This window comes from Drosophila busckii, chromosome 2L (genome assembly GCF_011750605.1).
Source record: "Drosophila busckii strain San Diego stock center, stock number 13000-0081.31 chromosome 2L, ASM1175060v1, whole genome shotgun sequence".
NCBI lineage: Eukaryota > Metazoa > Arthropoda > Insecta > Diptera > Drosophilidae > Drosophila > Drosophila busckii.
The window spans coordinates 5,802,192-5,827,158 of record NC_046604.1 but is presented as its reverse complement, the minus strand read 5'-3'; the positions used below and the strand labels follow the sequence as shown (position 1 = coordinate 5,827,158).

Here is a 24,967-nt window from a genome sequence, read left to right as displayed (position 1 = left end):
AGCCAGCGAGACTGGGAGAGAGCGAACTATTGAACAGGTCCCATCGAGAGGCCTCTGTGTCCCTTAAGTTCAGCTCAGCTATTGCCAAAAGCGCAACTTCTTGCTTTTTTTTTTTTTGGTGCTGGCTGGAAATATAAAATTTGATTTACTGCCCAAGCAGCAGCAGCTTTTCCAGCGCATAATTCAATGTTTGGGGGGGAAAAACAGTAGTAGGTAGAATAGGTAGCTCTGCTATGATTTGTGGCTCTCGCTGGTTTATTGCCGAGAGTCTGCATTGCCAACTCTTCCAAAAAGTTTCAGAAGACAAGCCTTAGGCGTTTGGTTGAATTTTGTATTTCTGTTGTTGTTTGTTTATTGGATTCCTTGTAGCGACTTAAGTAAACATTTAAAATAGCGCTCGTAATTACATTTAAATATAATTTACATAATTTTTTTTACAACTTTTAGTTTTTGGACAATCTTTACTCTTTACTCGTTACGCTTACTCGCTGCTTCTACAACTTTTAATAAATAATATTACAAATTATCATAAGCATGTATTTATTAATGGGGTTTGTTTTTCGAAAAACACACACACAAGACTTTAGAATTCCTTCTCAACCTAAAGCTAAGATTTCCAGATTTATCCATTAAAGGTTTTTTTTTTGTATGTAGCTATAGTACATTAGATCACTAGCGTTTCACGTTGGACGCGTGAGTCGAGTCCCGCCCACATCTATTACTACTACGGATGCGAGGAGCCCATGCGCGGCCCATAAAGCGAGTAGGGTGCAAAGTACTGGGCCAGCGCTGGATGCGGCGGCAGTCCGGGCATGCCGGGAGGCCCCAGTGATGGCGGCAGCATCGAGGGCTTCCCATACGGATGATAGCGCGCTGCCGCCGACAGCGGACTGAGCGGCGGCGTCGGATACGTGCGCTGGAACAGAGGATGATTCGGCGGAATGCCGCCCGCCGCTGCCGCACTCAGCACCGCATCCGGCACCGAGGCTGTGTGCGTGCGCAGATGCTGGAAGAGATCGTCGGAGGTGCCGAAGCGCTTGCCACAGTACGCGGCATCGCTGCCTATCCAGGAGCACACATAGGGCAGCTGCGAAGCCGCCGCCAGTGCCGCCAGCTGAGCGTGATATGAATTCGCAGCAGCAGCGGCGGCGGCAGCTGCTGCGCTGCTGCCACCGGAGCCGCCCGCTCCACTCGACTTGCCGCCCTCGCACTGCGGACAGCCCGCCGGACAGGGCTGACCCGCCGCCTTGTTGATGTAATGCGGACTCGCCGGACAGCCGGTGCAGTAGGGATCCCTGCAGACATTCGGAGCGGAGGCGGCCATCATGCTGGCCGGATCCGTCAGTCCCTTCAGCCGCGCGTAGTTCAGATACGGATTCATTGCGGATGCCTTGAACATCGCATGATGCGGCGACATCAACGAACTCGCTGTCATCAGATCCATGGGGTAGGGTGAGCCATAGCCTGACCAAATAAAAGATACAAGCGTTAGATATATAAATATAACTTTTATGAATGCTAATTACACAAATCGAATTGATGACTCACTTACAAACAGTTCATAATAACAGTTATCAACTCAAGTGGAAAAATTTATCTGATTGTGCGTTTGCTAGTTATTATTACAGAATTTATTTAACGGTAACTAGCAGTACTTAGTTCGAAATTCGAAAATTATATACAATTCTCTCATAATAATAGATGATTTTTTTAAACAATATATACTTTAATGCAAATTACTTGATCGACTAACGACTACAAAATATACATAATTTATATATATTTAGTTCGACTATATCATAAGCACTCAACTCAACTCGCAAGGGGCTTTACCCTTATAACGATTACGAATGAACTATAATCAATATGAAGTTTTGACAGACTTCTGTATAACGAATTTAAAGATTATTCGGGTTTTTTGCTATCAAAAATATAAATAAATAGAATGATTCAAACTAAATTTGCTTGGGCTTTACCTATTAATAAAAGTAAATACTTGTGATATGCTAAGTCTGCCTAATAATTAAGAAGTAATATGGGCAAGCAGTTCTTCCGATTCCTAAACATTATTTTATTCTATTATTAAAAACTTTATATTAAATTATTGTAATTTAACCATTGCACTAGTTAAGCCTTTTAAGATTAAATATAAAAATATTTCCAATAGATTATATCAACTTGCCTTATAATATAATTAATAAACTATTTATTGGAATTTGTATTTTATCGTTTTAATAAAAAATATATGGTTCGTATTACTTTTTATTTAATTATTCGTTAATGTGCTCTAATAAAATACAATCTTCTAAATATTTTTTTAACTGAATTTATATAAATAGAAATATCTTTCGAATTGTTTATTAATTAGCCTTTTTACTTTATTAAAATTATTGCTAAAAGTACTATAAATTAGATTTTGATTATTTCTTTAAATAAGAAATATATAGCTCAATAAAATGCCTTTAACTATTTATTTATTTTTCAACTAAACGCTAAGCTGCACTCATATTTCATTATTTAAATGCTTTAGCTTAAACTATATTTAGCACTAGCATTTTACTATAAACTGAAGCTTCAAGTGTGTCTATCAATTGATTGTTCATTCATAACTCGTTGGCTGCTGCTGCTGCTTCGCTTCGTATTAAAGCCAGCGCCATGCACTTGAGTCTACAGATAAGCTGCTTATGCTTATGGGTATAAGTGTTTTACCTGGTGGATAATAGGAGCCAGCCGAGGAGGCCTGCTGGCTGGCAGCCGCCGCATGCAGCGCCTTCACATAGTTTGCCTCCTTGGCGGCGGCGGCAAAGGCCGCCTCCTGCAGACGACTCTGGCTCTGGCTTTGGGCTTGGGCTTGGGCTTGGGTCTGGCTCTGATTCTGATTCTGGTTGGGGCTGTGCAGCGATGCGGACTCTTTGGAATTGCTGCGTTGGGGCATGGGCATGGGGCTGCCATTAAGCCGGGGGTCGTTTGCAGTGGGTGTGCGTCGCAGTGGCGCAGCAGCAGCAGCAGCTGTTGCTGCTGTTGTTGTTGTTGGCGATTCGCGCTGTGAGCTGCTGGCACTTTGGTTGGAATCGCAGCGCTGCTGTTGCCCATTCGAAGTTGCCTTGGGCGTCTTGACGCGCTGGTTGCCGCCACTGTTGCTGTTGCTGTTGTTGTGGTTGCTGCTGTGACTGGTGAGATTTGTAGCGCCGCAATCGTTATTGTTGGCCTCGTAGGGCTTGAAGGTGCTCGGGGTTTTGCTGTGGGCCGGCGGCAGCTGCTGTTGCTCCACCGAGCCGGTGCTAACGCTGGATGAATGACTGCTAACCGGCGAGGATTTATCGCGTGTGCTGTCCAGCAGACCCAAACCGTTGCCCAGGCTGCTGCCACCGCCTTTGGATTGCTGCTGTTGCTGCTGTGACTGCTGCTGCTGCTTTGTGGACTTTTCAATGTTGGCCGCCAGCAATTTGGGATTTGTGGTGTCCGCGCCAATGGCGCTGCATGTTTGCGCCAATAGCGCCAACGGGCTGCTTTTATTATCCAGCTGCAAAAAAAGAAGAAGCAGAGCAAGAGTTAGTCAAGAGTAAAGAATTATTAGCCTCAGCTCGAGTCTCTGCCTCGTTTCGTGCCTGGCGGCATCAGATAAGACCCGCTAGTCGCCTCTGTCTTTGTCTCTGTCTCTGTCTCTTATTTCTTTTACATATTGTCTTTGCACTTGGTTTGCCTTAAACACTTCCTCGCCTTCATCTCCGACTCGATCCTAATCTCAGTTCGCGCGATCTTTAACATGCGCTGCCTTCGGTTTCGGTTTCGTTTCAAAAACACAACTCTCAACTCATTTTAAGCCTAAAACAATGCCCCTATTTTCTGCTTCTTCTTGCTGTTGTTGTTGCCCCAACGTGCCCCAAAACAAGCAAATTCATGAGGCTATTAAAAATGTGTGTGTAAATAAAAATCTGCGGAAATTACAAGCGATTGTTAAACCCAAAAGCGCGAACTAATAATTTTAACAAAAAAGTAGCAAAGGAAAGGCAAAAGCATTAACCACAAGTATTTATTAAAAAAAATGAATTTTTTAATGCTTTTTATGCTGTATATAATGCAATTTTCAAATGAAATTATGATTTTTCAAACTATAAATTCAACGGCATAAGTGATTTCAATTTTATAACTTAAACTATAGACCAAGCAAGCCTTATGCTAACTTTCAGTATTGTAATATTTTTTTTATATTAAATTTGAATTACCAAACTTTCAAGCAATCGCAACATTTATTATGATTTATTTCATATTTAGTTTTAATTTATTTGCTACACCATCTCATAATTTACTTAATGTGTATCATTATTTAATTTTTAAATTTATTTAATATTTCTCAAGTTTGATAAATATCATAAAAAATTTATAAATAATTATTCATAATTATATTGATTTTATTATTAAAGTTACTTACAATTTCTATTAATTTTAATTTTTATTTCATATATTTCTTTTGTATTATTCATTTCTTTCATGTGAATTCGATTATCATACTCATGCTAAATTATTAATTATATTACTAATTAATGTTAATTTTATTATTTTTTTATTTGCAGCAATTCGCTAGCAATTCATTTATTTAAAAACAATAGTTAAGTAGCTTATGTAATTTTTGAATGTATTTTTCGCAATTTTAATCGCTTCCGCGCCTGCGGTTACTTTTAAGACTATGAAGAAAAAAATACTTGGGCTTGAGATTAAAATGAAGTGCGGGCACTCAAGTAATTGCGATTGGGACATTTGATGTGCTTCATACTGTGACTAATTAGCCAATTGCAGCAATTCATAAATTAAAATTGCCAGCCATAAAATAAGAGGGCAATAAATACATTTGGCATGATTAGAGCTGCGATGAATGGCATTCAAATGCCGTAAACATAAAACAATAGCAACAAAAAGAAGAAAATAATATAATTTAGTGCAAATCGTTGCAAATGTTGAAAATGAGTTGTTTGATCTATGGGAGGAAATGGCAGCGCATAAAGCAAATGTGCATTTAAATGAAATGGATATAACCCACTCGCCATAAACTCGAAACACACACACACACACACACACACACCACAGATGCAAGCTATTCGCTAATTGCAATAAAATCCATTTCGCCGCATGCTATAAATTATGGCACAGCAGGCCAAGAGAGTGAGATATAGAGCGAAAGAGCGGAAGAGAGAGCGAGCGAGCGAGTGCGAAAGCAACGAGTTGAGTGTCATAAATTCATGGCAACTAACAAAAGCCCCAGCGCACATTGAAAATAATGACGTACAGTTTATGTTTTAATGTACAACTGTATGCGTGTGCATATGTGTGTGTGTGTGACTGTGTGTGTGTGTGTAATTACCCCATGCTCATGCCCCAAACTGGCGCAAGTCATAAACTACAAAATATTGAAGCTTTTATAACACTCAATGGGCCGTCATAAATTATTATGATACTATTGTAAAAATGGCAAAATTTCTTATCGGTACTTAAGCAACTCCCCACCCCTTGATCCACATGCTCCGGTCTGTGCTCTGGCCCTAATGTGTGGCTGGCTGGCTGGCACTTGAGTCTGCTGGTGGTGGTGGTGACGCTTCAAGTTTCCAGAATCAAGTGTTAACGACTTTATAGGGTTAAGCAATGTATTCGCAGAATTCGCTTGATTTTGATTAAGTTACCATGAATATTACATTGAAGCGAATTTTTTGATATTAGCAGAAATCTGAGTCAGCTGATAATTAAACATTAGCGAGAGGTATCGAAATTTTTATTGAAACTTCAGCTTCAGGCTTTGAACTTTCATATATTAAATAATATACTTGCTATGATTACCACTTAAAATAAAATAATACAATATGAAAACAAAATTCTAGGAAAATATATTGCCTAAAATATAAAAATAACTAACTAACTATTAATTCAATATGTATTAGCATTCAAAACTTTAATAAACCCATTTATAATAACCAAATTTTTAGCGATTTGTATTTTAGTTCAAACTTGATTTCGCATATTAGATTTAATAATTTTTTAAATATTGTTCGAATTTACAATAACATATTTTGTATTTTTTTTCTCTTTTTAAAATATAAAAGAATTGTATTCCTAAGTATTATTGTTTATACCATTGATTATTATTTAAAAATGTCTTTGCTTTGAAGAAATAATAACTCCATATGTAAGACAGAAATTTTACGCTTATCTATATTTCAGTTAATTTCAATTTCATATTAATTATTTTGTTCAAATATTTGTTTTAATAGACATTTCTCTTTATATGAAATATTTGCACATTATTTTTTCAAGCTCAAACCCCCAATTGGCGGAAAAAACAGAAATAATTCCCACTTAGTCATGAACTTCTAGCTAAACAAACTAATGCTTTATAAAATGCACACACTAAATAAATAAAATTGAATTATTGCAGTGCATTTAATGGTATTTATTTATTTGTTATTTATTTGCTTAGAGCTTTTGCGTTTTGGCCGCCCATTTAGTGGGGTAGTCCCCACTAAATCAACAGTTTATTAATTTGGCCGGCAGGCAGACGCAGCCGCGTTGGCCAGGCCATTGAGTCTCGTTTTTAGCACACAATTGGCCATAATTTATATAGAATTGTTGATAAAGAGTTCGAGAACGGGAACGAGAGAACGTATTGCATTGTATTGATTTTTGATATTACGCATTTGTGTGTGATTTAGTTTTATAAACATTGTCGCAATATTGTGCCACATCTTGTATTTGTCGAGCACTAAGCACTAGGCACTCGGCCTATTATGTTTGCTTTCAGATAGAGCGTTCGACCCGAGGCAGGGAGCGCCATATGGGGCTCGTTGAATTTATGAGTGAACAACAATTGTTGTTATGAAGTTTATGTCGCTGCTTTGGCGATAATGACGCTGATGATTATTATTACTATTATTAGCCTTAGTCTGGGTTTTTTTTATTTTGCTAGCTGCATAATTAAAGAGCAAGCGTAAATAATATTTATGAAGCAACGCATATTAAAATGGGAGCGTGTTGTAATAAAACAGCGCTAAATTTATTTAAATAAATATATAAAAAAAAAAACAGGTATACTAGTTAGTTAACACACTTAATTAGCACTCAACGTTTTTTTTTCGAAAACGAGCACAGCGAGCGAAAAAAGATTAAATAAATAAATTTCCTGTTCTTTTGCATCCGTTTACAAATTATGAGTTGTGTGTTAATTAAAATGTTACACCTTGTGAAAAATGCGCGCAAACAACAATAAATATTTAGCTTTAGCCTTTTTGAGTAACAATAGTGTGTCTATGTGTGAGTGTGTGTGTGAGTATTTAGTCATGCATTTTGCACAATCAACTCACAGTCGGTCGTTAAATGTAGATAATTTAATTAGACACTTAAAACTAAACAGAAAGCCACAATTCGAGTCATGATTTATGACAGGCATTAACTGCATTTGCTTAACATTAGCTGTTTATTTATTTATTTATTATGCAGTGCTTTGCTTTTGCTTTTGGTTTTGCTTTTGTTGTTCCCCAGTGCTGAGGTTAGCGTGCCAACAAATTATTACTCAGCTGTTTGCATTTAGGGTGAGGTGAACGTAAGCTCTATTAAGCTATTCAAAATCATATTGTTCAGTATCAGTAAATTAATAATTTAGCTTTAATTCACTTTAATAATAAAAAGGAAGTCATAATTTTTAAATAATTGCATGAGCTTTCTTTATTGGGTTTTCAATTATGGGAAGCTAAAGCCTAGTCGTATATATTAAAATATTTTAATTATAAAATTATTTTCTTTCTTTATATTGAATAGTAAAGTTTTTGTTTGTATATAATAGTTGGTTAAAATTCATAAATAAGAAATTGTAAATAAGAAATTTTTTAATTTTGAATTTTTTTATTTTGAAGCAAACAAAAAATATTCGACTAAAAAAATAATTTGTGCAGTATATAAATTTAGTTCAATCTGCTAATTCCATATTCTACTTTTTTCAGCAAAAGCGTATTACACAGTCGCTTATGTCCCATTTTTCTTCAAGTGTGTCAAATGTAGCGGCTTCTCTTTCGCTTAATTCCCCAGGCAAGACGCGTCGCATTTTCAAAGCTCACACTTAACATGCTCGACACACTTTAGCCAGCGAATAGACACTTGAAACAATATTAAGTATGACAATCAAATAAAAAATAATAACAAATAGACAAACAAGTCTTTCAATTGCCCCCAGTGGCGTGTGTATGCAGGGGGAGCTGCGAGGGGGGTTCGATCAACTGCACACTTGAGACCACTCAAAGAATCATACTTTATGTTAATATGACAAAACATAAATGTTGAAACATCTCTGATAGAACGAGACAATGACAGCTCTCCAAATGTTCAAAGCATGAATTCAATTGAATTCACAACGAGAGCAGCAGCAGCAGCTGCCGACAGTCGACAGTTGGTTCGACGGATGGGTGGTGAAGGGGGTTGCGTTGCTAGACAGCCCAAGATCAATTCGTTGTTTGTTATTATTATTCAAATTGAAAGATGATGGCTGCTTTGTAGTTGCTTTGAAGTTTTAGCGGCAAACGCGTTGCGTTAACAATAAGTAGGCATCATTTGTCAGATTTTGAATTTTGGCAATGGAAAAACAAAAACCAAAAACTAGTTTCCATACTAAAGTGCGTGTCAAATAAATTTTTGGTAAACAATTCTATTGTCATATATGCAAAGAGACTTTAATAAAGTGTAAGATTATCTCTCGACTCGTTAGACATAGGAATCAACATAAAGTGTTGATTATAGCTGTGTCAATAAATTAGATTTTAAAATGTAAACACAGATAATTCGAGGCGTAAGCGTTGGAAATTATTTTTATGCTTGACCGCCACTGATTAGCTAATCAACCACAAAGCTTGAGCTTCGGTTGTGAACTGAATTCACCCCCGCAGAGCGCTTTAGCTTTTAAGCAAATGCACTCACCTCACACCATGCGCCTACGCTAAGCTGAAGCGCTCTTTAAGCAAATGAACTCACCTCACACCATGCGCCTACGCTTTGATAAGGTCAGATCCTTGCTTGAGTGTGTGCGTAAGTGTTGAGTTTGAACTGCAGCACAGTTGAGCGCATAGTTCAGTGAGAATGAGAGCGAGAGAGCGCAGCAAGCAAAGTGAGCGTTGGCTGACGAATTATAACTGTTCTTAGTACATGCGAGCTTCAATTCATAACAGTAGACGGCATTTATTTTTTGACAAGCAAACTTTTTCGTAGCCAAATGTTTATTACTTTCATAAATAAAAGCACATCTGGAGCAAAAGTTAACATTTAAATACTTTTTTTTATAAAAATTTTTGCACATTCTTAAGAAAACATGAATCATAGTGCTTCAGTAATTTAAACTGGTCAATATATTCTACTGATACTGAGTCAAATGAAAAGACCCGTAAAGCTAACAAGATTTTAGTAAGTAAACCCTATTTCATGTATCTGGAGGGATTCAAAAGGAGCTGATGAATTAACTTAGTGCACTGTACAAATTTGCAATTTATATTATTTTGTAAAACTTAATAAATTTAAAAGTAAGTGAAGCTTTAATGTATGTTTTTTTTTTATAGCTCCATATTAAATGCATTTGGCGAAATACATGCCCGGAACCAGACCAGGGGTTAGCAGCTTGCTATAAAAAGTATCTGCTATAAATATGAATTACAGGATAAGCATAAAAAGCGGAAATTGTGCGGCGCCGTTGATGTCGCACTTTGCATAAGCCGAACCCGAGCCCCGAACTCGAGCCAAAACCAAGTTGCTACCAAATTGTCTCCTAAGATGCTTTTACACTTTCCCAGCGAATTATAAAATAAGCCATAAAAATTGTATAAAAAACCCAAAGGCAGACGTACACACACACACACACATTGAGGGTTTATGTATGTGTGAATGGCAGACGCTTGCATACTTAATACTTACATATGTGCATAATCTCTTTGCCTGTTAGCACCTTTTTGTGATTCTTTGGCTGGTAAGTAATAAATTTGTCTGTCTTGCTGATATAGCAAAATATATACATATAGCAAAAAAAAAAAAAAATATAAAATAATATTTACATAACTGCGCACAAAGCGTTTAAAACGTTGGTGTTCAACCGATATTAAATTATATATGTAAGCGACTATTTATTTCAATTTATGCATAGGGATATTTCGAAGATAAGACTTGAGCATTTGTTGCTTTTATAAAACTGCACATATTAAAAAAAATTGATATTCATTGATATAATTAGAATTTTAATAAATAACTTTTATAACTTTTGCAATAGCTGTGAATTAAATTTCAAAATTTAGATTAATAAAATCAGAGCTTTCACTTTGAATGATATTTATTATTATTACTAACAAATAGATATATTAATTATAATAATTAGTGGAAGACTTTTAGCAAATTACAAATACTGCGAAAATTTTAAAAATAAAGCCTGGTAATTTATTTCTCTTTTAAATAAAAAAAAATTTTTTGTTTAAATTAATTTTTTGTTTAACTAATTTTTTAATTGGAGAAAGACGCATTTTTTTATTATTTATTTCTAATAATTTATTTGAATTAAATGACTTGTAATTTATAAAAAATATAAAAATTTATAGACTTATTGCAAATATTTAATTAAAATTTCCTATAATTATTAAAAGCAATGTAACTGCACTAAACGATCTACTTAAAATTCATAATAAATTCACTTAAATTATTGTGAATTGTAAACAATAAAATGAACAAATTTGAAGCCAATCCACTTTACAAATTTGATTGCCACACTGTGCTCTAGAAATTGCTGATATGTTAAACTATTTAAATATACCGTTTGCTGCTGCTGTTGTTGTTGTTGTTAATTTTTAATGTCATTTATTTAGCGAAACTAACGTATCAAGTGGCATAACAAATTGCGATAAAAGTGCAGCAGAGCACGAAAATGCGAATGCGAATGCAGAAGGATGTCAAAAGCGTTTGAGTGTGTGTGTGAGCCAAATTACTCTGCGTGTGTGTGTGTGTTTGTGTGAGTGCAATTGCAATCCAATATGCCTGTAAGTTGCGCCTTTTTTGCCGGCGCTGTCACATTAACTGTCAACTGGCTGCAAGCCTGACACTTGTCATATTGACAACTGACAGCGTCATTTGACTGTCAAACTCGGGCCGAGTAAATATGGTCGACCAGCAACAACAACAACAATAGTACAAGATAATATGTATACAAGTATATTTAGCAGACACACACACATAGAAACAGAGACACACACATAGACAGTGGCATGAAGTGCACTTGGCGTTAGACAATGTTGCAATTTCAAGCGCTGCTGCTGCTGCTGCTGCAACAACAACTGTCAGCTGTATCATTGCAATTGTCACAGTTGCTGCTGCTGCTGTCTGCTTGTTATTGTTGTTGCTGTTGCTGCTGTGGCTGTTGCTGTTGCAGCTTTGAGTGACACATTAATGCCATTTTCATGTGTCACTCTTTCTTTCATTTGCGAGCAGCTCGTTGTGGCTGCTGCTGCCCGCACCTCTCCTCTCCATCGCTTGTTAGATTTCATGTCAGACTTTTGTCAACATTACGTGTCCATTTAGTTGTCAGTTAAATAAAAAAAATATATATATATGCATATATGTTATTAGTGGCGCTCTCTCACATTTTGGCTTGTTGTTTATTTATTTAAATTAAAATACATTTTTGTTAGCTAATATTTTGTTCATTTGCTTTGTCAGCGCGTAATTGTTAAAACACTCATTACTCATACGCAGCGTAGTACACGCCTATAGCCAACACTTTTAGCTGCTTAAGCGCTTAGCTCAAGGTTTCTTTTTTTTTTAGCAGCTGCGTATGCTCAACATATATTTATCAATCATACGTCATGTGCGCCTTGTCAAACGATCATCATGCCTAGTTTATGGCTTGTCGCGCTCGCTCATTTCACGCTAATTATACAAGCGTTTATGCTATGCTATAAAATGTGTCCAAGTTCAAACTGACTATAATTATAAATATAAAACGCACAAAAATTGATTAAACTCTCGAACAATAAGTTTTGCATTCGCCTGGCGGCGTCGGCAGCTGTTGCAATTTGCATAAATTGAAACGGAGATTGTCTGTCATGCTGTCATTTGATTGACTGACTGTGGCGCGTATATAAATAAATATGAATCTCTCGACTTGCGCTCATTTCAATTGTAGGGAAAGCAAAAAAATAACTACACTCGTTTTAAGCTGACAGCTGACTAAATTAATTTGACAATAATTAGCATTTCAAGTTGTCAGCGTTAATGAATTCGCACACAGCAAGCGGCGACTGTGGCTAATATTGAATATGCATACAAATATTTTATATTTATTCTCGCTGCAGTCCCCCTCTCTCTCTTTCGCTCTCTTTGGCACACGACACTGTTGCCAGAGCATGTCAGCCATAATAAATCCAATGACACTTTTAAAAAAATTATATATTTTTCGCTGCTGCAGCGGCCAATGCACATTGCAGCTTGTCAGCGACAATTTCACTGTCATCTGTTGCCTTGGGCGCTGTCAAAATGCCAACCAGCGAAATTGCCAACACGCTCAGCTCAGCGAGCGAGCGAGCGATTCCGCGACCGAAGAAGCAAAGGAGCGAGTGAGGGCACAAGAGATTCGCCGTTGGCGGGAGTAAGAGTAAGAGTGATATCGACAAATGTTGAAGGTGTCATTTGCATTGCATTTGCGGCGCGTTAATTACGTGTTATTTATAATTATGCACTCGACACATGCGTTGACAAGTCTTGTCAGCAAAACAAGGGAGGAGCGCACTGCTTTTGTGTGTGTGTGTCTACTCGCTGTGCTGCTAATAACGGGTAATATTTTTAATTTCCTTTTTTGTATCCCGTTAATACACAAATATACGTTTTTTAAACTGATGTTTTAATTAATGAAATATTAGTTGTTAGTTAGTAACGAGTACCTCTTGAACTCGATTTATTATTAAGCAGCTAAGACTTTTAGATGTCTCAGATTTACGCTTGACTACAAGAATTCTTGTTTAAGGACTTGATTTTCTTCTTAAATTTATAACGAGAGTATTACAGAGACAGTACAACGAGTATGAGTTTATTACTTATATGTTTTATGGACCTATGGCTCCCAACTATGGGGGAACGCTAGCAATAGCAACATTGATATTGTCCAGAGAGTCCAGTCAAAAATCCTTAGAACTATCACCGGGGCAACAGGGACGTTCGAAACGAAAACATAACAGAAAGATCTAAATATTCAACCAGTCAGAGAGGTAATAGCTGAACACAAGGTAAAATACTACAGCAACCTTTCTTCGCATCCTAATCCACTCGCGCGAGGGGCTAACAAGGCTGTGCATCCGCTCCCGTCTGCGTCGTAACGACCTACCAAACAGCGATAGAATCTAGGAACGTGCAATCCTAAAACAGTTTTACAGAAACTGTTAGATAATGTTTAGTATAAGATTTGTATACTGAGTTTATTACTTATATGTTTTATATACAAATTTGCAATCAGTTAAATTAAAACGGGTAAAAGTAATAACAAGTAACGAGTAGAACATGAACTATATTTATTCATTTATTTATTTTAAAATACGAATTAAGTCTGTTATACGCTTGACTACAACAATACTTGATTTACTCGTTAAGTTTTTAAAAAGCAGCGAGTTTGTAAATTAATTTACTTTGATAATAATGCCATAGAGCTGATGGTTCTATGCAATAATCTTATGCTGCAACTGTAGCGAGTAACACACACACTCGCTACATTTGCAACGAGTGTGCAACTTTCTTTTTATGTCTTTGCGCTAACATCAATTTGCTTTTAATTGAAATGACACTTCATGCATATTCACAGCAACTTGGCCTGGGACTAACTATAAAATTTTCTGCTGCATAAATAGATTATTGTGAACTTCCGTTATGCACACAGCTAACTCATTGAATATACGACGACGACAAGAGACAGCCAGAAGGCCAAAAATAAAAAACGACGAGCAACTGGCAACTGTTATTTGGGAAACAGTTACAAATAGTTGCAATTCTTATATGAAAAGCGTATAAAAAGTGCGCCTGGCTGCCTCTGCCTGCCTCACGGCGTGAGAATACGCGAATGATTGACTGACACACAGACAGACAGACAGACAGACAGAACGACGCCCTTTTACATACGCTGGCTGCTCTGTTGTTGTTGTTGTTGCCAGAGTCTTTTAGGTTTGTCAGTCTTTCAGTCTTTTTGTCAGCTCGCGTCCATCACTTTGCATAATAAAAATGAGAAAAAAAGCGAGCGGAAAAACGAACGAAATGTACGAAACTAAAATGCATGCGAATGCGAACAAGCGCCCAAAAAAATGCAAGCGAACATATTTGTATACCAATGTACATGACAGCGTGTTAGAATTCACACACACACACAGATAGAGATACGTATGTATGTAAATATGCATTGCATTTGTACTTCCGTTTTTTTATTTTTTTTTTTTGGTGTATGCCCCTTAAGCCCTTTGGCTGATTTTTTACAGTGCGATAAGCAAATTTCAAAAAAAGTGCAGCTAGACAGACAGCAAAGAGAGCGAGAGAGGCAGAGAGAGCGGGAGCGGCAGAGCGCGAGCGAGCGAGTGAATGACAGCGGGTGAATGTGCGGGAGTGACAGCTGCAACTGTATAATGGAAAGCAAAGGTAAAAAATTAGTTTTGTTGTCTCTCTTTTCTCGCTATATTTGCAGCTAATTTAAATAAGCATCCAACAACAACAGCAACGAAAAGTGCAACAGGGAAGTGTTAAAGAGGCCTCCTTTGTGCGCCTCTGAGCTCTGATCTTCAGACACCTGATAAGCAACGTCAGCTGGAGCGAAGCAGCGCAGAAGAAAACTTTAGACAACCCGGACCCAGAGCCAGCCCCAGCCCCAGTCCCAGTCCCAGTCCCAGTCCCAGTGAGCGACCCAAATGAGGATGTGAAGGCGTGAGTCGCTTGTCAGCTTATTGTCGTGCTTTAAGCAAAATGCAATTTATTTTCACTTTCTGAGCGAACATTTTCACATAGTTTTCAGTTTTAGGGTTAAGCAAAGTGCCAGGCAACGCTATAAACTTTTTTTTGGCTTCTAAAAACTTGACAAACTGCAGACTTTTGTTGACTTTATTATTATTGTTATTAAAACTTACAATATGCGGCTTCAAGACTAGAAACCTTTGAAAGTGAGGCTCTTAAAAAGAATATTTCGCATATATTACTTTTGTAGGCTTCTATATAATTTTTTTTGCAATTTAAATGCAAATTTATTTTCAAATTCATAGCTAAATTTTACGTAGTCTTAAGTTCATACAAAGTTGAAGTAGTTATAATAAAAATTAATTTTTTTTGTGCTAAAAACTTTATAGACTAGATACATATATATGTAGTTCTAAATGCTTGAAAAACTGTAGGATGAGGTTTTGGGCACTTGAAATCTTTTTAGAGCATCTAAGGTTTGATTATTCTTTGTATAATTTTTAGAACCTACCGGATTTTATTTTATTTGCATAACCTACAACATAAAATAGTGCGCAACCTTTTGTAGCTGTCTATATCATATCTATATATATATATATTGCTGTACAACTTTTTGCATTGCTTAAAAACTTTGAACTAGATTTTCTTTCGCTCTTGCTTCGATTATGTTTCCTACACAGATATTTGAGCATTTGAATTGCATTTGGATATTATTTACGTGATGTGGAGCTGTCAACGGCAAGTTGGAAACGTTAGTAGAGTAAATATTGTGCTTGCTTGGCATTTGACATGACATTCATGTCGTTTGGAAATAACAGCTCCCTGACATACTATTTAATGTTATGTTTTTCTTCATATTTTTCTTTTCTAGCAGCAAGCAAGCAACCTTGGAATATTATTCGCCTTGAAGTGTCAGTCAGTAAGTAAAGTCTGTTTCGGGTTCAAAGAGTGTCAATAGCAAAGAAAGAAGTGTAATAAATTGGTTGCGTTTACACTAGAAGCAGCAACAGCAACAACAACAACAAAAGCAACAACAAATAGCAATCTAAATGTGTCAGTTTGACACATGTCGTTTTCTATTTAAATGAACTTGCTGTCAACTTTATTGTGAAAATGTACGTATTTCATTGTTTTCATTTTGTTGGCTCTTCTTGTAATGAATATGGATGGATTTGGGGGTTGGGGCTGGGGCTGGGGATGGGACTGGGGGCTAACGGCAGCTGACAGCTGTTGTTATTTAAATTGACTGCAGTTTCTAATAGAAAAACTATGAAACTAAATCATTTTTTTTTTACGCAACTAAAAATATATATATTGAAATTGCTGATTAGACAGAAGGTTAGCTACAATAAATGATAGTTGAGACTTTAATAGTATTTTGCATTTGCTATAATTAAAATGATGATGTTGATTCATTTTAAAATATTTGTAGTCATAGTTTGAGGTCAAACTTGTTGCAAATATTTTTTAATTATTTTGAATAATAGTTTTTTTTTTTATTAAGCTTTTATGTCAGAGAATAAATCTACTGATTATATTATAGAATAAATCTATGATATTTACTTATTAAGTGGCATGAATTTTAGAATTGAAATCAAATGACTTCTGTTTGATGAATTTTTTAAAATATTTTTCATTCGCATAAAGCTTTAAAAAATTGTATAATAAAAAAATTACATAAAATATTTCTAACATTTTTTTTTAAATACTTCTCAATCTATATGACTATTCAAAAATATTTCTGTAGGCTGAGAAATGTTTAAACTTCTGAATTGAAATGACAGAATAAGTCCTGATTTGTGAAAATTTTGTATGAACTGAAGCTCATTTGTATTTTAATATTCATTAAAATTGATTTACTTTCAAGGCGCCGAAGCTATCTCTAAACATTTAATTAAGTACCTATGGCTATCATTAAAACAATTTTCGTCGAAACTTGTTAAAAGTGCGTTATTTATGCCGTTACTTTCACTTTTAAACAGATATGGGGGCACACACACACACAAATGAAATTTGAAACGCTTTCAAATCGAGACACAGACACAGACAAGAGACAAATTTACAAATGCCGCTCAAGTGGCGCCAATTAAAATGATTAACATCGCTAGAATAGAGAATTAAAAACCGAAAAAAAAATTCAAATAAAAAATAGTGTCGCCTTGTCGCATAATAATAATAAATATAGCTCAAGCCAAATAGAATGATAGATAAGAAGACAAGCGGGGACAGCTCAGAAGTTGTTTCGGCGCATAATTGATGTGATTGAGATTGATTGTTTATTTGTTTTGGTTGCGGGACTGCTGCTTTGATTGAAAGCCCAACCCCAAGAGTGGACAGCGTCTCGTCTAAAGGCGCCACACAAACACACAGATACACACACATGAGTGTGTGTGTGTAGATCGCTTTAGCTATGCTTATCAATATTATATTTCTGTTACGTAGCTTGGACATTGTCCAAATGTAAACTTGCAGCTTTATGCCTTAAGCTTCTATGTGTGTGTGTGTGTGTGTATGTATCTGTGTCTAGGCTTTGTGGGTCTTCAAAAGCAATTTGTGCATTTAGTGTCAAATGTTGTGTTGAGCTTTTGTAAGCCTGTTTTGTGGTCTTTTCTTTTTCGGTTTGTCTGTGTGACCATCGCATAATTTTTTATGGCAATCACTCATACGTTTGCGCCGACTTAATGATCTGGCAAGTTGACTGATGTCGATGTCGACGTGCAAGCACAACTTAGAAGCTCGTCGGTTAAGTATCTGGGGCTGAAGTACGAGCGTTGTACGTGGGTTAGCCGTTCTGGACCCGTCGTCATAATCGGGTCTCCGATGCCCTCCTACGTGCAGGTGGTGGGGGATCAGTCACTGCATTATCAGACGGCCGCGTATGCAACCCATCCACAACATCGAGTCTACTACCAGCAGGGTGATGCAGTGGCAAATAGGCTCGGCTGCATAATGTGATGATGATGATTCGGATCAGGACACAGACGACAGGGCCCGGCCTTACACTGTGAGGATTCGGGAGCGTAGACTATAAGGCTTATCAGCCCGAGGCCTACCCTAGGAAGTGGTCCTTGCCGTAAACAGAATGTCTCAAGAAAAGGTAAAGCAGTGTCGCGTATATGTTGATCCAGAGATGAGGTGACACGGCCAGGTTGCCGGATGTTCGGGACAGTAGGGTCTTGGACTCCAATGAATCCAAGTTTGATACTGACTTAACCCTGCAGAAGGGGTCCAGCTGGCCAGAAACGACCCATCCTAGGAGGTATGACGAGTGTTCGGTGAAGGGGGGCTTCACTGTCTTCAACATGGAATGTGAACCGTACTGAAAGCAATCATTGAGCGCATGGCCTATGTGGAGACAACTTCTCTAGGGGCAGCGCGCTTCCAATTGGCGGACCAAGAGTATCATCGCATTTTCATCCGTCCCCTACTGTTGACCATTAGTATGCCTGAGACCCGGAGGGCCAGTGAAAGGTTTCGGCTTCATGGGCTGACACTGGCCCAGTCTTTTATGGTACTACGAAGTGCTCACGGTTAGCTAACAAGGCAACGCGAGGGTAATGGTGCGATGAGAAGGTGCGTATGCATACACGATCTGGGTCCGGCGTACACTCTAAGGCTAGCATCTACGCAAAATTGAGCAAACTGCGAGTGAGCCAAAATTTTGAAAAAGCCATTTAAAGTTGCCCGCAATTAACGAACACATCTAACTTAAAGCGCATTACAGGAAAAATGAGTTCACCAAAAGTGGCCTTTTTAAGACATCCCAGAGCACACGGGGTGATAGATATTTCAACGCTTTTTGTGGGCTTGCAGTTGTCACTCCTTAAAACTCATTTTCCATAAACACAAACCGGCATGAATGTAGACCTTGTAATACCGATTTCCACTATCAAATTATCAATTATGGATGTGGCTGATGACTCTGAATATAAATCATTATATTTGGCACACACAAACCATTTCCTGACGTAAATCTATCAAGTACTTAACCAAGATCTATAAGACATTCCCAGTCGACGAAAATACTGAAAACGTCATTGGTAAAACAAGATTATGCTCGAAAAATTTAGAAACGTCAATCAAGGAAGTTTTCATTTGGAAGGATGTCAGAGATCTGATTTATAGACTGATAAATTATTGAGAAATTCTCTTTCATTATTTTTATTTCGATTTGATTTACAAAGTCCTAACTGAAGATACTGAGTACAGGACTGCTCGGTAGATTCTAGACACAGTGCAATTTATTTCTATAATACGAAATACGGAATAATTTGTCAGAAATTGGATCTTCAATAATGCTTTTCAAAATCTCAGCGAAAACTTTAACTTAAAGGCCACTCAGGACAGAGCGCTTTTACAATATATTGATAATGTTGATTTATGCATGGAGGGACGGAGGCGCTTTAAATTATAATAACCGATATTTCTTCAATAAGGGATTCTAGAAGAAATACAAGAAAAAGATGGTTTCATATGAATTTAATAGCTTGAAATAATTGTCCGTATCGTCTCTGTTAAGGGAAACTTCGTACACTTAACCATTTAAGCGATCAGACCCATGTACATACCAATTCACCTAAAGTTTCAGTAAATTCACCTAACAAGTCTGCTTTGTTTTCCGAATCCGAAGTTTATATATTCGAATTACTTAATGTAGTATTGGTGAATTTATTGTTGAAATCAGCAACAAACTCAACAATTCCCAATAGCTTTACTAATGGAAAGCTATTTACTTGGCTAACTTACACATTACTTTCATTTTAGTTAAAGCTGCTTATTTATTTGCTAGAGACTGTAACTAACAAACTTCCTAGCTGAACGCAATTGACAGTTATCAGCATGTTCATTAATATGATTATTTCTATATTAATTTATTGGTTAATTTGTTGCCGCATTTTACGATTATTGAGTTTTGCTGTAGGTCCACCATTAACGGCCACAGCCCGCATCCAGCCACCACAAGACGTCAGCCTGCTCCATTCATAAGCATATTGCGTTTAATCGCCGTAGTCCATAGTTGTGTAATATGCGGTTGTTGGTGGGGTTGTCTGTTAGAGTGTTTGCTCGCGCGCACTAAAAACGAGGGATCATTATGTAATTGGTTGCTGTATTTAAGGCAAGGCGAGTTTCGCAATTCTAATTTACTCATAGTTACTGGCCGTGTTCGAGTTACGCACAGTTAGATGAAATTCATTGTAGTTCCGCGTTCAATTTCACGTTCGGTTCAGTTAATCAATTACGTAGTACGTTAACGTAATACCATCTTAGGCATTGAAATTGGCAAGTGGATTTGAAGCTATTTGACATCTTGGCGCGTCATAATTGGCCACAGACAACAGTTTATATTGGTTGCGTATAACTATTTTCTTATTGAATAATGCTCAATTTTATATATCGAGAACTCTTAAGTCAAAAGAGCGAAGAGCATACAAAGATTATCGCAGTCGAGGTGGTTCCGGGGGCAATGGGAAGTGTAAAACAAAGAAGGAAGAACAAGGAACAATAAAATGTTTCGACTCATCGATTCCTTCGTTCGCTCCACTTTTAACTTTTATTTATAGTTGCTGTATTCACTAAACATTGCCTCGTTTAAAATTTATCGAGACGCATAGAAAGAAAAGAGCGAGGCTCAGCAAATAAGAAAATTATATGCCATAATAATTTACACTAATAACAGCTTAATTTAGAATGTTCAAGTACATTTGAGTTATGTCACGTCATCTTAAATCGATAGCACGACGCGTTAGGTAGTTTTTAGTTTGACGAGGGTACTGAAAATATAGGTTTCTTATGCGGCGTTACACTGTGACTGTAGCAGTGCAGTCGTTGGTAGATTCTTAAGAACAGCGAATTTGAATTGAGCGCGTATGCCTGAAGATTTATTAGATTCACTATAGCACAACCAATACAGTAGGAACAAAGCTTCTGTCGTGTGTTGTCGTGTGCTATGCGGAATTTATTAACACTGATTAGGGCTTCGCAAAACAATTATTATGTGTGCACGATCATAATTAACGCTGGCAGCTTCTCCCAAAGACATCGCAATTTATCAAATGACATGCCTCAGTAAACTCAATCTGATGTTGTTGTTGTTGTCGCTGTTGTTTTAGTCTATCCTGTTGATGCGACACTTTTAATTACGCCACACGCAAAACACACACACCACACACACATATACAAGCGTAACCACCACTACAACTGCAGCAACTACAAATACAAGAGCTAAATTGAACTGAACTAAAGTGAACTGAAACTCGACTTAACTTAACAAACGAGTAAACTCTGCTGCCGCGCGCTCTGCTCTGCACAGCAATTGAGCAAGGGCGCCAATTTGCCCCCGTACCCCCCGCTCACTCTTATACTAAATGTGTGCAAGCGAGAGCGCGCGCGTTGATGTCAAGAGCACACTTTAACTGCCAGAGCAGCAGTTTGAGCTGCATGCTAACTGCGAAGCTCAAACGGTTTAATATGCTCGCCGCTGTGTTGTTGTTGTTGTTGCTGCTGCTGCTGCTGTTCAAAGAGCGACAGGCACTTAAGCGAGAGTGGGGGGCGAAGAGCGAGTGCGCTCTTTATGTGTAGCTGCGAGCTTTTGACTGCGACTGAGATGGCAACGTGTGGTTAACTGAAATGAATGTCTGACTGCATAAATGGCTTGGCTTGACTGACACATTTAATTATATTAATGATGTTTGCGGTCAGCTGACATTTGCACTTTATTTACTTTTTTACAAGCCGCACTCGCTCTCTCACTCTCCTAGTCTCTCTCTCTCCCCGCTCAGTGGATTTTCAGTTTTGCTTAGCTCAGCTCGTCTGTCATTTTCTGCTGACTGGCGACTGAGCAGAACTGACTTTCACAGTTGTGTTTGCTACTCAGGTTTTTATGAATTATTACCCAACACACACACACACACAAGCACACACTTGAGCACACAGACAGGGCATATTAGTTTTCATTTCTGTGGCAGTTTTCTTTTGCACTCTCTTAAGTTCGCTTGCTGATCATTTTTCACACATGACAGCAAATTATCAACAGTAATTTCTATAGTCTCTCGGCCATACTATTTTCTCATATTCTTGCTTCACTCATTTCTTGCATATTTTCTGTTTTGTTTGGGGCGCCACAAAAACAAATGATGACACTGACAGCTGTCAAGTTTAGTTTATTTGATTTTATTATAATTAATTGCGAGCAGATGTCATTAATCATTTTATTTATTTTATGCATATTCACCACGCCACGCTGACACGCGCCAGCAAATAACTTATTAAACTGGAGAAAGGGAGAGAGAGGGGGAGCATGCTAAGAAATGAGTGCTCATAATTTCTGCAAATATATTTCAATCAATAGCATCATTAGCATGAAGTGGGAGAAGCTTAAATTGTTTAATAAATATATTTTAATATAAAATTAAATTAAAATAACATTATATGCATTTTGAAGCATATTAGAATTATTTTAGTTATTAAAGCAGGTTAAAATTGTTTCAAAAATATATTCTAATATAATAAAAATGTTATAGAAGTAATTAAAATTGTTTAACAATATATTGCAATATATTATCGAGCTACTAAAATTGCTTGCAATATATCTTTTTTTAAAGTGATGTTTTTATTTAATTGGCCAACTCGTTAGCTCTTGGCTTTTGGCCGTCTGTGTGTGTGTGGCAGGAACTGACAAAAAGTATCTCTGTCTGTTAGAACTAATAAATGCACTCATCCATTTTACTTGAAGCATTCGCAATTTTCTTTGCTTATGCGAATATTTACACACAAATTAAAATGAAAATTTATTACCCTTAACGGCCTTTGGGGGAAGACAGAGAGAGTGAGAGAGCGACCGCAGCAAGAGCAACAGAGAAATGACTTTGACTCTGATTAACTGCCATAGTTTTCCTCGCTTTACACACGTACACATGTGTGTGTGTGTTTATACGTATGTGTGTGTGTTTGTATTTGGGAAAATGCATTTGTTTTCTGTCATTATAAATTCAAATTTGGTACACCATAAATTTGAATACAGTTTTGCCAGCGAGGTGCAAACTCCCCACCCCCCATCCCCTGCCCCACAAGCAGCAACTGCAACTGGAGACTCACAACTCGACTCGACTCCACTCCGAGACAACAACAACTTTAATATGCACAAGCATAAATAAGTTTTATGTGCAGATATTGGAAAATTTATAGTGCTACAATTGCGAATTTGTTATTTGTTGTTTTTCTCGCCACTTGCCACTTGCCAGTTGCCAGTTGCCACTTTGCCACTTACGAGAACTCGTCGTAAACAGCTGCTCTCTCAACTGAATAGTCAGCGATTTGAACCCAGCGGCGCACATGGCCCCAAACGCTTTGAAATACGACAATGTGTGGGTGTAGCATAGAGGGGGGGGGGTGTGTGGGTGGGTGGTTGTATCTATGTGGGAGTCAATTGTTGTTGTCGCACTATAAATTCGCTTGTGGCGAGTCTAGTAATTGCTTTTCTGTCGACATTTATATTATTTATATGAAATATCAGACACACACACACACACGTTCATAAATAATATCGACTATTTTTTGATTAAACACAAAGCCAAGCCCCGCATATATCAGCTGTTCAATTCAACGCTAAATGCATAAATTAATATGCAAAATAAATCATTGCCAGGTACGTAATATTTACAACAACAATTGTCTGTGTGTGTGTGTGTGTGCAATTGTTTCGAAAGAAATTAACATTTGCATAAATAATAAGCAAACAAAGGCCGCAATTTAAGTAAAATATAAAAACGAAGTTTGTTGGGCATTGTTTTCTAATTTGCGCGGCAATAAAACAAATTGAGTAATTAAGCGCTGAAGATAAGATCAGTGTGAGTTATCGACTATATAATATATTTATTTTACAATACATTTCGTATTGATTTATACAACTTCTAATGCATTTTATTGTATTTTTATTTAAAGAAATTTCGAATTAATTTGCCAAATTCCAATATCTATAATTATTTATTTAATTTCTGCGTAAATGAACATGAACAAGTATATTTAAAATTTTTATTAGTATCAATTTCGAACTGATTCCTCAAATTCGAGTGAATTCTATAATTTTTCGGATATATTTTATTTTTATTTAAATTCTGAGTAATTGGCAATTGAAGATTGGCACAATGTAAACTCTTTCATATTTTTATTTAAATAAATTTCGATTTGATTCTACAAACTCAAGTACATTTTACAATATTTCTGAGTAATTGTTAACTCTCGATAGCATTAAATAAATGCACATAGTTTCTATAATTCTATAATTATTTCAGAAATAATTCTGAGTACTTATCAATTGAAGATAAGATCAGTGTGAACTCGCGACTTTATTATATTTTTATTTAAACAAATTTTGACTAGATGCCCCCACCTAAAGTGCATAATTTGTATTTACAAACTATGTCTGTATTTTTTGAATATTCTGTGCCTTCGAAACTTACCGCTGTTGGTGCTGCGGCTGCTGTCATATAATCCGGCCTCAGATAGTGATGATTGCTGGATTGCAGCATTTTATTATAGTTTGTTAAATCCACTTTGAAGCCTGTTCTTTGGTTAATTGGAGGTGTTTGAAGTTTGAGCTTGGGCTCTGGTTGGGCTTAGCGAAGCGCAGAGAACGGCGTCGCTAAACGGTAAATTTGAGTGAGCTTTGGCGTTGGCGTGCTGCCAACTCGCGTGAAAAGCGGCGCCTGCGCTTCGAACTGAACTTGGCTGCGCGGTCGCTGCGCTGTTAAGTTAATGAAGCCGTTGCGGCTGTTGATTTTGTTGAAATTGCAATTGGTATTATTATGTTTATTATTATGATTGTATTGTTGTTGATGTGTATTGTTGTTGTTTGCTTGCTTGCTCGCGCTTGTTTGTTTGTTAATTCATAATCATAAATAATGCAGTTGTGACTTTCACGCCAGCGGCATTTTAAAATCTTTTTTTTTTATTATTATTTGTTGCTGCTGCAGCAATTGCTTTTGTTGCTGCT

At 37.0% G+C, this 24,967-nt stretch overlaps 1 protein-coding gene across 1 annotated transcript; it reads right to left on the bottom strand.

Moving 5' to 3' along the window:
• Positions 1-388: 388 nt before the first annotated feature.
• On the bottom strand, positions 389-24,967 carry LOC108594388 (zinc finger protein Elbow). Its single transcript, XM_017979554.2, has 3 exons — positions 24,435-24,967; positions 2,710-3,523; positions 389-1,464 (listed from the first exon to the last, which is right to left on the bottom strand). Exons 1-3 carry the CDS (start codon positions 24,501-24,503, stop codon positions 725-727), a joined length of 1,623 nt encoding a protein of 540 aa, XP_017835043.2. The 5' UTR covers positions 24,504-24,967; the 3' UTR covers positions 389-724.

Excerpts from the sequence above, each read along its gene's own strand:
- LOC108594388 (XM_017979554.2), bottom strand. The coding sequence starts at position 24,503 with ATGCTGCAATCCAGCAATCATCACTATCTGAGGCCGGATTATATGACA. Across the intron at positions 3,524-24,434 it reads CAGCCGCAGCACCAACAGCG|CTGGATAATAAAAGCAGCCC; the intron begins GTAAGTTTCGAA and ends CTTTTTTTGCAG. Across the intron at positions 1,465-2,709 it reads TGGCTCCTATTATCCACCAG|GCTATGGCTCACCCTACCCC; the intron begins GTAAAACACTTA and ends TTATTTGGTCAG.